This window comes from Delphinapterus leucas, chromosome X (genome assembly GCF_059928025.1).
Source record: "Delphinapterus leucas isolate spDelLeu-1000000601 "Yukka" chromosome X, BTC_Dleu_Yukka2, whole genome shotgun sequence".
Lineage (NCBI taxonomy): Eukaryota > Metazoa > Chordata > Mammalia > Artiodactyla > Monodontidae > Delphinapterus > Delphinapterus leucas.
In genome coordinates this window covers 122,277,862-122,292,018 of record NC_143150.1, presented here as the reverse complement: position 1 = coordinate 122,292,018, position 14,157 = coordinate 122,277,862, and the positions used below count along the sequence as shown (strand labels likewise).

The following is a 14,157-nucleotide window of genomic DNA, read 5'->3' as shown; positions in this document are numbered from 1 at the left end:
CACCTGAAGGAATCAGAAAAAGAAGAAAAAACAAAACTCAAAGCTGTCAGAAAGAAAAAAATTAAGAAAACAATACCATATGCAATCACACCAAAAAGAATAAGATACCTAGGAGCAAACACACCTAAGCAGGTAAAAGTCATGTACTCAGAAATCTATCAGCCATTGGTGAAAGAAGTTGAAGGCAACACAAAAAGATGGGAAAATATAGCAGGTGCATGGACTGGAAGAATTAATACTGTTAAAATAACCACACTACCAAAGACAATCTACAGATTTAATGCAATACCTCTCATAATACTAAAGCATTTTCACAGAACTTGAAAAAGTAATTTTAAAATTTGTATAGAAACACAAAGACCCCAAATAGCCAAACAATCTTGAGAAAGAACAGAGCTGGAGGCATCAAGCACCTTGACTTCAGATTATACTGCAAAGCGACAGTAATCAAAGAGAATCGGAGCAGAGCAAAAACAGACACAAAGATCACTGGAATAGAATAGAGATCCCAGAAAGAAGCCCACACACTTATATTTAATTGATTTATGACAAAGCAGGCAATATGGAGAAAAAAACTGCCTCTTCAATAAGTGGTACTGGGAAAACTGGTCAGCTACATGGAAAAGAATAAAATTAGAGTATTTTAGCACACCATATATAAAATAAACGCAAAACTGAATAAAGACCTAAATGTAGGACCATAAAACCCCTAGAGGAAAATACAGAACATTCTTCAACATAAATGATAGCAACAGTTTTAGGTTCAGTCTACTAAGGCAAATGAAACAAAGCCAAAAATAAACAAATGGGACTTCACTACACTTAAAAGATTTTGCACAGCAAAGGAAACCAAAGACAAAATGAAAAGACAACCTACTGAAGGAGACAATATTTGCACATGATAAGAGGTTAACACCAAAAAGATGACCAAGCAAGGGTTCATATCTCAACTACAGAAATAGCACATACAACTCAATATCAGAACAACACCCAAAATCTTTTTTTAAAAAATGAGAACACCTAAATAGACATTTTTCCAAGGAAAAAATACAGAGAGACAGCCAGAACTCACAAAGATGCTAAACATAGCTAATCGGCAATAAAATGCAAACCAAAACAATGAGATATATCACCTCAGTCTTGTCAGAATGGCTGTCATCAAAAAGGTCACAAATAACAAAGGTTAGTGAGGATGTGGAGAAAGGGAAACTCTTGTACACTCTTTTTTTTTTGGAAGTCTTGTACACTCTTGATGTGAATGTGAAGTAGTGCAGCTACTGTGGAAAGAAGAATGGAGGTTCCACAAAAACTAGAAATAGAACTACCATAACATCCAGCAATTTCACTCTTGGGTATATCAGAAGAAAACAAAAACACTATTTCAAAAAAATAACTGCACACCAATGTTCATAACAGTGTTATTTGCCATAGCTGAGATATAGAGTCAAACTAAGTGTTCATCAATAGGTTAGGGGATAAAAAAGATTTTTTATGATGACTTCAGCAAAAAATGAAATTTGCAAGAACATGGATGGACTTGGAGGGTATTATGCTTAGTAAAATAAGCCGCAGAGAAAACAAGCCTGGTAGGTTATCACTTACACGTGGCATCTAAAAAATTGAATACAACAACAAAAACAACAAAACAGACTCACACATTAAAGAAAAAACTAGTGGTTACCAGCAGGGAGACACAGGGTGGAGGAGCAAAATAGTGATAGGTGATTCTGAGGAAGAATCCACTATGTATAAAATCAATAATGTACAGTGACGTACTGAATAGCATGGGGAATAGAGCCACTCTTTTATAATAAGTATAAATGGAGAACAACCTAAACATCTATGAATCACTATGTTGTATCTCTGAAACTAATATAATAATGTAAATTAACTATAGATCAATAAAATATAAAGTAAGAAACAATAAAGGGGAGACACTGATTATTAGATAGAAATCAATTAAATAAACACAAGTTTTGGAAATTAAGGAATTAAAAAACAACATGTAAGACACAACATTGGCATTTAAAGTGTACGATCTATTCATTTAAGTGGTGAAAAATGGTACCCATTCTCACAATTTTGTATATCTAGGATAAATTATTATCTACAAAAATATGTTACAAATATTCACTCAAAAAGAAAGAGAGGGCTTCCCTGGTGGCACAGTGGTTGAGAGTCCGCCTGCCGATGCAGGGGACACGGGTTCGTGCCCCGGTCCGGGAAGATCCCACATGCTGCGGAGTGGCTGGGCCCGTGAGCCATGGCCGCTGGGCCTGCGCGTCCGGAGCCTGTGCTCCGCAACGGGAGAGGCCGCATCAGTGAGAGGCCCGCGTACCGCAAAAAAAAAAAAAAAAAAAAAGAAAGAGAAAATTTGGATTAACTCATTTTAGTATACAAATTTAATATCAAAGTCTCTATGTAACATTGATTTGAATAATTTCTGTTAGCCACTTCTAGTTTCTTTGTGATGTAAAATCTTTTAAAGCATAAAAATCAGCCTTTCTACATTATTCCATTAGACATACATAGAAGTTAAAAGTAATGAGAAGACATAACAATCAACCAGGAAGTTGAATTTACTGAGAAACAGTCACTCGTTCTCCCTCCTTTTCTTTTCCTCCTTTTCCAGGTCTCTTTCGGTTCCAATCAAGAGAAGTCTTGAGAATTCTGAGAATATTTCTTTGAGGGCTTCAAATCACCATACCTACATCCTCTGCCACAACTACACACACGGGAACAAAAATAAACCTCTGCTATCTACTCATGTAGGAGGGATTCATGCAAAATAAACTCCTACATGGAGACCATCAGGTGAGTTTTCTACCTGTTCTTCATAATGTCCTTCCATTATAGTAAATCCCACACATTATGAGGCAGAAGGGGTTATGTGAGCTCTTCCTTGAAGTCAAAAAACTTGCATTCATTTCAAGTACCAGGTGATCATAGGGTACAGCCAGGGAAGATGCCATCCCCCTTGGCGGGGGGTCGGTGAATGGGCTTCCGCAACCATGCACCTCCTGATGTACAGATTCTGGAGGAACAAAGGGCGGTCCCATCGCAGACAGCCTTTCAGGCTGTCCGGCCACTGGGCAACCTGACCAGCCGGGAAGTGCCCCACCAGTTGCTGAAAGCAAAACTCTGTCCCCCCTGTGAAGCCAGGCAATTTGGGCCAGAGAGTCAGAGGAGACGGGTAATCAACTCCTCCTCTCTGCTCACCTCCTTGGGGTTACAGCAACCCCATCCCCAATTCCAACTCTGATCCTGGAGTGCCAAAGTGGGAGTGCAGGTGGGCTCTGCCGGTGCTTCAGCGCCCTCTGGGAAGCCCCCTAGTTTGAATATCATTTGAGTTTGATCCTGTGAAACCATCAGAACCTCCCACCAGAGATAAATTAGGAGATTCTGGCCTTTATTAGCACGCACGGTGAACACGGTTGTCCTGGCTGTATTTTCCAACCCTCCTATTTTACCCACCTACTTTTATCCACCTTCCTCCCTGTGAGTACCTTTGACCAACCCTGAGCTCAGACTCCTGACCTATTACAGTGACTTTGTCAGTCTTTCTTTAAAAATGGACAGGTAGGGCTTCCCTGGTGGCGCAGTGGTTGAGAGTCCGCCTGCCGACGCAGGGGACACGGGCTCATGCCCCGGTCTGGGAAGATCCCACATGCCGCGGAGCAGCTGGGCCCGTGAGCCGTGGCCGCTGAGTCTGCGCTCCGCAACGGGAGAGGCTGCAACAGTGAGAGGCCCGCTTAACACACACACACACACACACACACACACACACACACACACACACACACACACAAATAGGACAGGTAATAAAATGAATTTAACCTAGAAGCAGCAGCTCAGTAAGGGAAATAAAACCATCAGAAGTTATCTCATCACAGCTACAGCCATCCAGGGCTCTGTCTTATCTGCTGGGGCATAAGAATGGGACCTTCCTAAACTTGAAGGGCATCCAATCAAATAAGTAAAGGTGTCGCTCACCTCTGGCTCTTGGAGGGATTGCTAGGCAGTCTACCCAGGGTATACTAACTGCAAAACACTCTCATGGTTTTGAAACACCTATGTTCCAGGAAAGCTTTTTGGGGTGCATGGGGAAGGTTTCTTTTTGACATCAAGCAAAAAATAAATCACCAAGCTCTTTGAGCACAGGGGTTCTTAAGAGGGAAGTAGAAAGAAGGAATGGACAGAAAAGACGATCTCCTCTGAAGTGAAGGTAGTTTTCCCAAAAGAGTAGGATTTAGGCTCAGTTTAAGGAGAACACTTTTAAATAGCTGGGACAGCTCCAAACTGCAGTTTAGGGAAGAAGAGCTTCAAAAGAACAGTGCTTTAAAAGTCCTGGCAAGGCAGCAAGAGGATGAAGAGTTGGTTTTGCATAGTTTTGAACACAGGAGTAAAGAAGCAGAGGCATCTCTGACTAAAAGGCCCTGAGATCCTATGACATCAATGGGTCAGTTGCAGGGGGCAGGGGTTGTGGGGGGCGATATTTCTCTCTCAACGTTTCCCAGGGCAGCCACCCCTCCCTACCCCACCCCCCTACTCCCTTCACCCTTCCTCCCTCCACTGTTGGGTCCCCAGGGACAGCACTTCTTAAGCTGGAGCACTCAGGCACCATCTCTGCAGTCTGGATTCTTCCTGGAGCCTGGCGAGTTCTGGGACAGAAAGCCAGGTCTGCAAGGCCGCTGGGGTGCAGTCGGACCTGGAGGCCTGGAGGGGAACTGGAGTCCTGTAGCCCACCCACGTCTTTGAAGCCGAGGGAGGAACACATCCTCCTAACAGTACTTCTCAGGTCTTAGCGTGCTCCCCACCCGATGGTGATCCATACTCACTTGAGGCAGCAAGGACTGCCTCTAACTAGCCCCCTCGATTCCGCCTTAAGGGTCCTCGCACATATGTGAGAGCGCAGGCCCCAGATCTCTTTAGTCAGCTGAGGCCAGTGCTGCCAGGGTCCCTCCAGTCCCATCCCCCAGCCCCTCCCTCTGGGACTGTATCTAATAGAAGAAAGAGCACAGAGGAATTGGCTGAATCAAGGGACCTGGGAGCCTGGGTATGAGTTTGAAGACCAAGAACCTAAGGCACAATTACATATTATTGGAGACTCTTGTGGGGTGTGTGGGGGTAGGTTAGGAGGCTGAGAGGCTGAGTCGACCTGGTGAGTCCAGCCCCAGGACACCACACAGGCCCGCCCCCCTTTCCCTGCCATCAGACAAGGGGTGCCGCAACTCCAGCCGGGACTCTGCACTTCCCCCTCCCTGATTCTCCTCCAGAAGAGCAGGTGGCCCCCCTCTGAGGGCAGTGGCAAGACAACGGACCAAGTCTCCATGGACTAAGGTGCTGCTGGAAGCTCTTCCTGAACAGCAGTGCTGGCTTGGAGCGAACCCGTGTACCGCCAAATTTGGTATCGTCCTGCAGCTGAGGGATGCAGGCTTTAAGTCAGCTGCCCTGGCTTTAAATCAATCAGCCCCCCCTTTAAGTCAGGTGACCTGACTTTAAATCACTGTGTGCCCCTCAAGCCTGCAACTTCAAAAGTTGGGAACTTCACTTTGATCCCAGCAGCTCACATAGCTGAACGCACACTGTAGTCACCCCCAAGCCTGGCTTAGAGGCAGGATATAAGGTAAGGGGATGGGCGTGCACTCATGGTGATGAGGGTGTACTTCATGTACCAGAAGGGTCTAGGTACTCTAGGGTACAGCAAGCAGTGCACGATACAGCAGCTCCCTGGCAAAGCTGTTGATGCACAGGGAGAGCAGGCACACCCAGGCATGCAGAGGTTCCAGGGCGGGAGCTGGGGCACAGCCAGCCGGGATGGTGTGAAAGCAGAGGATCTGAGCCTTCTTGAGAAAGACAGACACAGAGGATGGATGAGAAGCAAAGACCAGATGAAATATGGATTTGAAAAACACACCCTGCTCTTGAAATTGGGGTGGGGAGGCACCCCAGATTTGAGTCTTCTTACTCCCCAGTACCTAGTGCTTTGGCCTTTGCCCAATTACTTATAAAATTACTGATAACATCTAACCCATAGAATACTGCATTTGTAGTGGTATTGTGTGTTAATGTTTCTATAGTGGAATAATCTTTTCTACAAGAAAAATGTACACTATCTGAAATAAATTAAAACCCCTCTTTATAAAGTACTATATCGGACTTCCCCGGTGGCACAGTGGTTAAGAATCTGCCTGCCAACGCAGGGGACATGGGTTTGAGCCCTGGTCAGGGAAGATCCCACATGCCTCGGAGCAGCTATGCCCATGCGCCACAACTACTGAGCCTGAAGGCCACAACTACTGAAGCCCGTGCGCCTAGAGCCGGTGCTCCACAACAAGCGCAACAAGAGAAGCCACCGCAATGAGAAGCCCACGCACCGCAACAAAGAGTAGCCCCCGCTCGCCACAACTAGAGAAAGCCCGCGCATAGCAACGAAGACCCAACACAGCCAAAAATTAATTAATTAATTAATTAATTGTTTTTAAAAAGTACTATATCCTTCTGTACAACTTCTCTGGGAAGAACAGAGAGATGGCGTGGGAGAGTGAGAAAGACCAATATTTAGTGCACATGTCTCATGCAGGTGCTCTGCTGGCTCAGATACATTTATCCCCACTTTACAAAGGAGGAAATAAGCTCAGAGAGGTTTAGTAATTTTCCCAAAGCCAAACAGCTATTGAGTGGCAGAACCAAGATCTGAACCAAGTCTGTTACCTTGAAAGCCTAAGTCCTCATCACAACAAAACTCAATTAATATTTACATTTATAGAATTACACTGCAAACTAGGGAGTTCTTGGCACAATCCTGAATAAGAGTGAGAAAGAAAGAAACAGCATTGTTCCTACAGTCAACCAAAATTTTTGGAGCAGCTGCTAGATACCTGGCCCTTTTTGGGGTTCAGCAGTGATCACGACAGGAAGAGTCCTGCTTTCATGAATCATGTACTGGGGAGGAGAGACGGGTGCAACTTGGGTGAGGGGTTTCACCTTGCTGGGCCTCTGTTTTCTCATCTGGAAAATGGGACGGGTGTTCCTCATTTTGTGGGATTGTCCAGCCCTCACATTCTCTGATTCCATAAGAAGCATTTGTTTTCCTGTTTCTTTAAAATTCATTCAGGCCATGAGCCGTGATGAATGTTGTTAGCTGCTCCCCAAATCACACTATTCCCACCCTTTTCCTGTGATCAGGTCTTTCCCGAAACATGACTCACAATCAGTCAAGTCACAGAACCTAAGGGGCACCCAGCAGAAAAATTCCAACCCTTGCTTCTCAGGAGCTCTGCGGTCTACCTGCCAGGTAAACTTAACTCACCTGGCACAAGGTGGCCATCCCTGGTTTCACATCAACATGATCTCAGGCACAAACCTCCTTGTTTTTCCATTTTGTCTTTAAGTTACTTGTTGAAACAACTGTACAAATATGACAAAGATATAAAATCAGGCATCTTCTGCCCCCAGTGCCTACTAATAAATGATTTTCTGCCACTTTAATAATAAAGACAGAACATTTCAACATTCTGCTGCCCTTATTATTTGTCATTTTTGTTGATATTTCTATTGAACACATCTTTCAATATTTTAACAATGGAACATTTATTTAGGCTGTTCCAGACCCATGCCTTTAGCGGTAAAGGTTTTGTTGTTATATTTCTATTATGTTTCCTTTAAAAATCATTATCCTATTTAAATGGATTAAGTCAATTCTATAGGCATTTATTTTATGATTTTGATGAAATTAATACATAGAGGGCAGTAGTACAAGTTGATTGGACTTGAGAACCTCTATTAGCACAGTTAAGTATAAATATTACCTATATGTAAACCAAAGTACATGCTGAGTGAGATTCACTGACACTTTTTCACTGTCTGCCCCTCGAGCCTGTGAGAAATGGAATATTTCTTGCCAGCTCAGTAAACAAAGGACGTCCCAGTCATCAGCACTTGCAGCCCTCCAGTGTGAGCCGCGGGCCCTACGGAACTCCGGATATGCAAATACAGAATGCAGGCCCCAGAGAGCTGAGGTGCAAATGAAAGGAAGGATTTCAGTGAGCCCAGACTCTGGCATCTTCGCATACAAAGAAAAGCGCTACATTCCTCACGTTGGGAGAGCTGGTTTTCCTTAGTTAACAATCACCTTTTAATGTTCCCCAATACCTGCGCCAGGCCCCTGCCCTGTCCCCTCCCCCCGGTACTTTAGCTCAGGGAGGAAGGAGCGCAGAGGGACTTGGCTGAATAAGGGGACTGCGAGCCTCGGGAGGAGATTTCAGCCGCTTTCCCCGCAGTCAGGTGGAGGGGCGCTGACGCTGCCGACGGACCGTGCGCCTCCCTTGAACCGTTTCCCCTCAGGACGCTCAGGCCGACCCCCTCCCCACGCCCCCCAGGCCCCGCAAGCCAGGCCGAGGGCAGGGGCGAGAGGAGGGACCGAAGTTCCCCGGGACCAGACGCTGGGGGCCGCTCTTTCTACACAGCAGCGGCGGGTGGCAGCGAACCCCTGCCCCTCAGAAGCTGGTCCCGCTCTGCCGCCCGGGCACAGGACCAGGCGGAGGGTCGGCGCCCACTTACCCCAGCCCGCCGTCCGCACGACTGTCGCGGCTTCGGCCGCCGGGGCCCCTCCAGAGCCGGCAGCCTCAGTGAGGCCGCCCTCCCCTCGGCCTCCGGGGCAGTTCCGTGACGGCGGAGGGAAGAGACCGCGAGCTGAGGAAGTTCCAGCTCTGCGGAAACGCGGGCTCCGTTCTGGGCGCAGGGGCGTGGGACGGCTCTGCCCCGAGGCCTTCCGGGAGGGAGGGGGCCGCCGGGGGAGGAAGCCGCCAGGAGCGCAGGGCCCCGTCGGGGGTCCTGGAGGGGCGGCCCGGCCTTGGGACCCGCCCACTGTGACCGCAGCCCAGGCCTTTTTCCTGGAATCCTACACAAAAATGTTAGAAAGAAACACGGTCTACAGTAAATATTCACAAATGATTGCTGCTGCTGTGCTTACTATCCTATTGAAGTGTAAAATCCATAAAACACTTTAAGTTCAAAATTAAATATGAATTTTTACCTTTCTAATTATGTCTGCTATTCACAATTGTCGTTAATGAATCAGAGATTGTGGCATCACTAGTTAAAAATGAGCTTGTTAAAAAAATAGAACTCAGGCCCACCGGACCTACTGAATCACAATCAGAACTTTTACAATCTCCCCAGTGTACTTGTGTACCCATGAATAGTTGAAAGGTACATTCCCACCTCGACATGTCTTTTCTATCTGAGAAATACACATATTTTATCCAATTTGATATAAATAAAACACTCAAAAATGCATATGCCTGTGTTGAAACCATCATTTTATCATTTCTTTTCCAGATAAGTATAGTCTCTATACTGGTTTTGTGGATCACATGCCATACTCTTTTCTTGTAGTTAGAAATAAGGTAGAGAAAGTTACTTTGTAATATATATATATATATATATATTTGTGATAATTGAAGACACTCTTCTAAATTAAAACCAGTTCTCTTAACTTGCTGTTTTCTTCTTGGGTCACATCATGAACTCTTCCCGTGGCCACATGGCATGTGTACTTTTAATTTCAGGGACTGCTGACATTCCAGGATATGGCCATAGATTTCTCTCAAGAGGAGAGAGAATGCCTGGCCCAATATCAATGGGAATTGTACAGGGATGTGATGTTGGAGAAGTATAGGAACCTGCTCTCCTTGGGTGAGGATACCTTCCTTCCAGAATTCCTTATCCACCCACAGGATAAGCTACAGAACCCATAAGCTACATATGCATCCAACAAATATTTCCTGAAACAATACACCACATCAATACTACTTATAATGGCTATTATCATTAATCTAATATACTCTGGTCAAAGAATAACAAAAATCTTTAATCCAGCAGCATCCACCCTCATGAAAATCGCCCTTGTCACAAAAGTAGGACTTTCCCCATTTCACTTCTGAGTGTCTGAAGTAACACAAGGCATTCCATGAACAACAGGCCTGACGCTATTTACATGACAAAAGTGCACCCCTATCAGTTTTATACCACATGTCACCATCCATCAACCTAAATATACAATTAATCATAGTGATATTATAAATCATAGCTGGAGGCTGAGGCAGACTTAGCCATACTCACCTGGAGAAAATTACACCCTCCTCACCAATTGCCCATATAGGATGAATATGCTGGCAGTGGACTTCAGTGTTCTGGTAAGTCCACTCGGTCATGGTGTCTTTGCTATTCCCCATAAAGCATTCTCTCCATGTCTACTTCCTGTTCCTCCCGCTGTGTGTGTGTGTGTGTGTGTGTGGTGTGTGTTGGGGGGCTGTGAGATGTGTGCACACAGTGTTTGGAAACTTACCTCTGCCTCAGGCTTGTCTTCTTGGCTAGTCAAACCACATCTCCAATTTTCACAGAAGCCATAGGCACTGTGCTTAAACTACAGCAAGCATTCTGGAGGTTCTTCTGGTCACGACATATTTTCAAACACCGAAAATAAGATTTGAGGACAAGTGACACTGAGCAAATGCATCTCTTGGGATAGGCTAGGTGATGGCGCAGTGACGAGCAAGCCCGAGTTGTCAGTGGCTCAGAACCACAGAAGGTTTTTAACCATGGCTTTTTCCAGAACGCACAACCGAAACCAAGTATGGAGCTGACGTCACTTTATCATGCTCCTCAAGCCTGTATTCACTTTTTTGTTGGCTAGCCAAGTCCCATGGTTCTTGCTGCTGAATTCCTCAGTGATCAGGTGGTAAACTCTGAAATCGATACAGCGAATGTATAACAAGAAAATGTCAGTGCTGTCCACAGTTACAACAGCAATCACAGTTTCTTTGTCACTCATGCTATATCTGGAGAGAGTTGTCAGGGTGTTTCGTCTCCGTGTTGTCACGTAGGAACCCAGGCTGACAGAGGCCCCACCGTCTTATGGTACCACGGTATCAATCTGAGGCCGTAGGGTTTGTCACAGTACGGAAGGAAGTGTGGACAGTCACCCACCAGCTCTTACTTAATTCAGCTTGGAATCAGGGGCAAAATATATATATAATCCTGCTGTGCATCCCAAAAGAGAAGAAAACTAGGGATCATGGTGAGACCCCGGAATGTCTACCAAGACAAGCCAGCAACGATTACAGCACCGTCCCTCCCCTGGCCAACCGTGTCCCACTGTGTTTAGTCATCCAGGTTTATCCTCTGATCGTGTGCCTTTTAGCACTGGCTCATCACGTGCCTAGATTTGTTAACTGCCCTGACCCTGCTCTCTCACAGGCCCCTTAGCAGCGTTCCCACATGTTCCAATAAATACAGTCACAAATGGTCCCTTGACCTGTATCCCATCCCGTGCCCCCATCTGGCTGATGCTCCCAGTGACACAACAGAGCAGCCACTCAGTGATGGGAAAAATGAATGGTCCACACCATGACGGACACTGAGCCCCACACCCATAAAAGGTTCACCCTACCCCCGTGGCACTGGGCGAGATGATGTACAGAAGAATATAAGCAAAGAAAGTGAGTCTGGAAATCACATTCTATGAAGAACTGCCAAAAGAACCGGGCAGCATTTAACCTGGAAGGGAAAAAAAAGTGTTGAAAAGCAGACATTGTGCCTATAAATATCTTGACGAATGTAAAATAAAATTGCCTTCCCAAAGCCGAAGAAGGCCAGTGGGTGGGGTTGCATTCTGTCTTACAGATTTTCCCACTGTGTATCTCAGAGTGGAGCAGGGGACCCCGTGGAGTGGGGACCGGGGCCTCCGGGAGGGACTCTCGCCTTGGGCTGGAGTTGAGATTCAGCGGCTACTCAGTCTTGATTCTATGGTTTCTGTCCCTCTGTGTAGATGTACCCATGGTGTCCTTCTGAAACTTTATTCAAAGAAAGAGAGAGAGACTGGCTGCCTGTGCAGGGCTGTGCATGGGCGGGATGGGGGGAAAGATGCCATAATTTTGAGAGGCCCTCAGAGAAGAGATGGAATAAGTCAGCTTTCCACATAGGATCAGTGGTCAAGGGCTCCTTCACGCCAGCAAATTTGCACATGTCTGTTCCGGCCTCACTTGTCTCAGGCTGTGTGATGTAATGGTCAGCAGCCCAGGCTCAGGGGCTAGGAAGGCCTGAACTTGAACCTGAGTTGTGCCCCATGCTGGCTGTGACCTTTCACAAGTTGCTCCCCCCATCCAAACTCAGTTTCCTCCTATCCAAAATGGGGCTCCTGGTGGTCCTGTGGTGGGTGCTCATAAGGGGCCAGGCCACAGTCCCTTGAAGACCCCTAATTTCAATGACGCGGGGTGACAGTTCTGTGCATGCCCCGAGCCCTGGTGCCATGGACTCTGTCTGCATCGTGGCCTTGTGGCTTCCTCTAGAGGGTGCCCATCCCCCGGCAGGTACACCCCTGAGTTCACACCCCTGGGGGCAGTCCTCAAGCAGTGAAAGCCAGGGGTCTGTGCGTAAATCCCCCAGCTTCCCCTGTGCAGTGGAACAGTTCTGAAGTGGGTTCTATGCTGGTTCCCAGATGTCCCCTGCAGGACTGAGCCCCACTCACCCACAGTGATTACCTGTCCATTGAGGTACCTTTTCGAATTTTCTCCCTTCCCATCTCACTGTGCCCTTTCCCCCACTTCAGCCTCCTGGAACCACCTCCTAAGTAAACCACTTGCACCCAAATCCTCCTCTCGGGTTCTGCTTTGGGGGAGCCCACATTCCTCCCGGTAGCTCTCTCATAGGTTCGTTGTGAGATTTGAATGAGGTAACTAATATAGGTGGAGAGAGCCGGGCACATAGTAGATGCTCAATAAAGTTAGCTCAGGCTGTGACTGTTATTACCACAATTTCAATCATATTCCTTAAGGTCTAGCTCCTCTTGACTCTGAAATCCTGTAAAAGTGAATGCAAAAAAGAAAAAAATGCCGTGCAGAGAAAAAAACGGTGCCTTGGGAAAACACTTGTGTCAGTAAGTGGGCAATTCACCTCCACGTACCCACCCCTGCCCGCAAGCTAAAGAATCAAAGGGATTAGGAAGAAGTGGCCAGAGTAAATCTGGTGTCCTCTTCCTTCTCGATCATTTGCTCCCTCTTGAAACCACAGTGTGTTATCAACATCGAAATGAAGGCACTGTCTTTAAGCATGCAAGGGGGTAGGTGTTTGCAACCCGCGTTTTCGATGTTGTAGCCCAGTGTTTAGAAATTATAAATCCTACATCAACCCAAACATTTCTTTTTAAAACAAAATTTTATTGGAGTATAGGCGATTTACAATGTTGTGTTAGTTTCAGGTTACAGCAAAGTGATTTAGTTATACATACACATATATTCATTCTTTTTCAGATTCTTTTCTCACATAAGTTACCACAGAACACTGAGTAGAGTTCCCTGTGCTATACAGTAGGTCCTAGTTGATTATCTTTTTTATATATAGTAGTGTGTATATGTTAATCCCAACCTCCTAATGTATCCCTCCCCCCACCCCCTTTCCCCTTTGGTAACCATAAGTTTGTTTTTGAAGTCTGTAAGTCTGTTTCAATTTTTTACATAAGTTCATTTGTATCATTTTTTTAGATTCCACATATAAGTGATATCATATGATATTTCTCTTTCTCTGTCTGACTTACTTCACTTAGTATGATAATCTCTAGGTCCATCAGTGTTGCTGCAAAGGCATTATTTTGTTCTTTTTTATGGCTGAGTAATGATCCACTGTATATATGTATCACATCTTCTTTTTCCATTCGTCTGTCGATGGACATTTAGGTTGCTTCCATGTCTTGGCTATTGTAAATAGTGCTGCAGTGATCATTGAGGTGCATGTATCTTTTGGAATTATTGTTTTCTCAGAGTATATGCCCAGTAGTGGGATTGTTGGGTCATATGGTAGTTCTCTTTTTCATTTTTTAAGGAACCTCCATACTGTTCTCCATAGTGGCTGTATCAATTTACATTCCCACCAACAGTGTAAGAGGGTTTCCTTTCCTCCACAGCCTCTGCAGCATTTATTGTTTGTAGACTTTTTGATGATGGCCATCGTGACTGGTGTGAGGTGATACCTCGTTGTAGTTTTGATTTGCATTTCTCTGATAATTTGTGATGTCGACCATCTTTTCACATGCTTTTTGGCCATCTGTATGTCTTTGGAGAAACGTCTGTTTAGGTCTTCCGCCTATTTTTTGATTGG

The 14,157-nt window shown here is 45.6% G+C and overlaps 1 protein-coding gene across 1 annotated transcript in view; it reads right to left on the bottom strand.

Moving 5' to 3' along the window:
* LOC149744403 (uncharacterized) overlaps window positions 1-10,217 on the bottom strand; it is an 86,271-nt gene extending 76,054 nt beyond the window's left edge. The window contains exons 1-2 of the mRNA XM_089904949.1: window positions 10,126-10,217; window positions 8,563-8,902 (exon numbers count right to left, since the gene is read on the bottom strand). Coding sequence (XP_089761075.1) covers window positions 8,563-8,902; window positions 10,126-10,217 — 432 coding nt within the window. The remainder of the gene's footprint in view (window positions 1-8,562; window positions 8,903-10,125) is intronic.
* Between the last annotated feature and the right edge of the window lie 3,940 nt (window positions 10,218-14,157).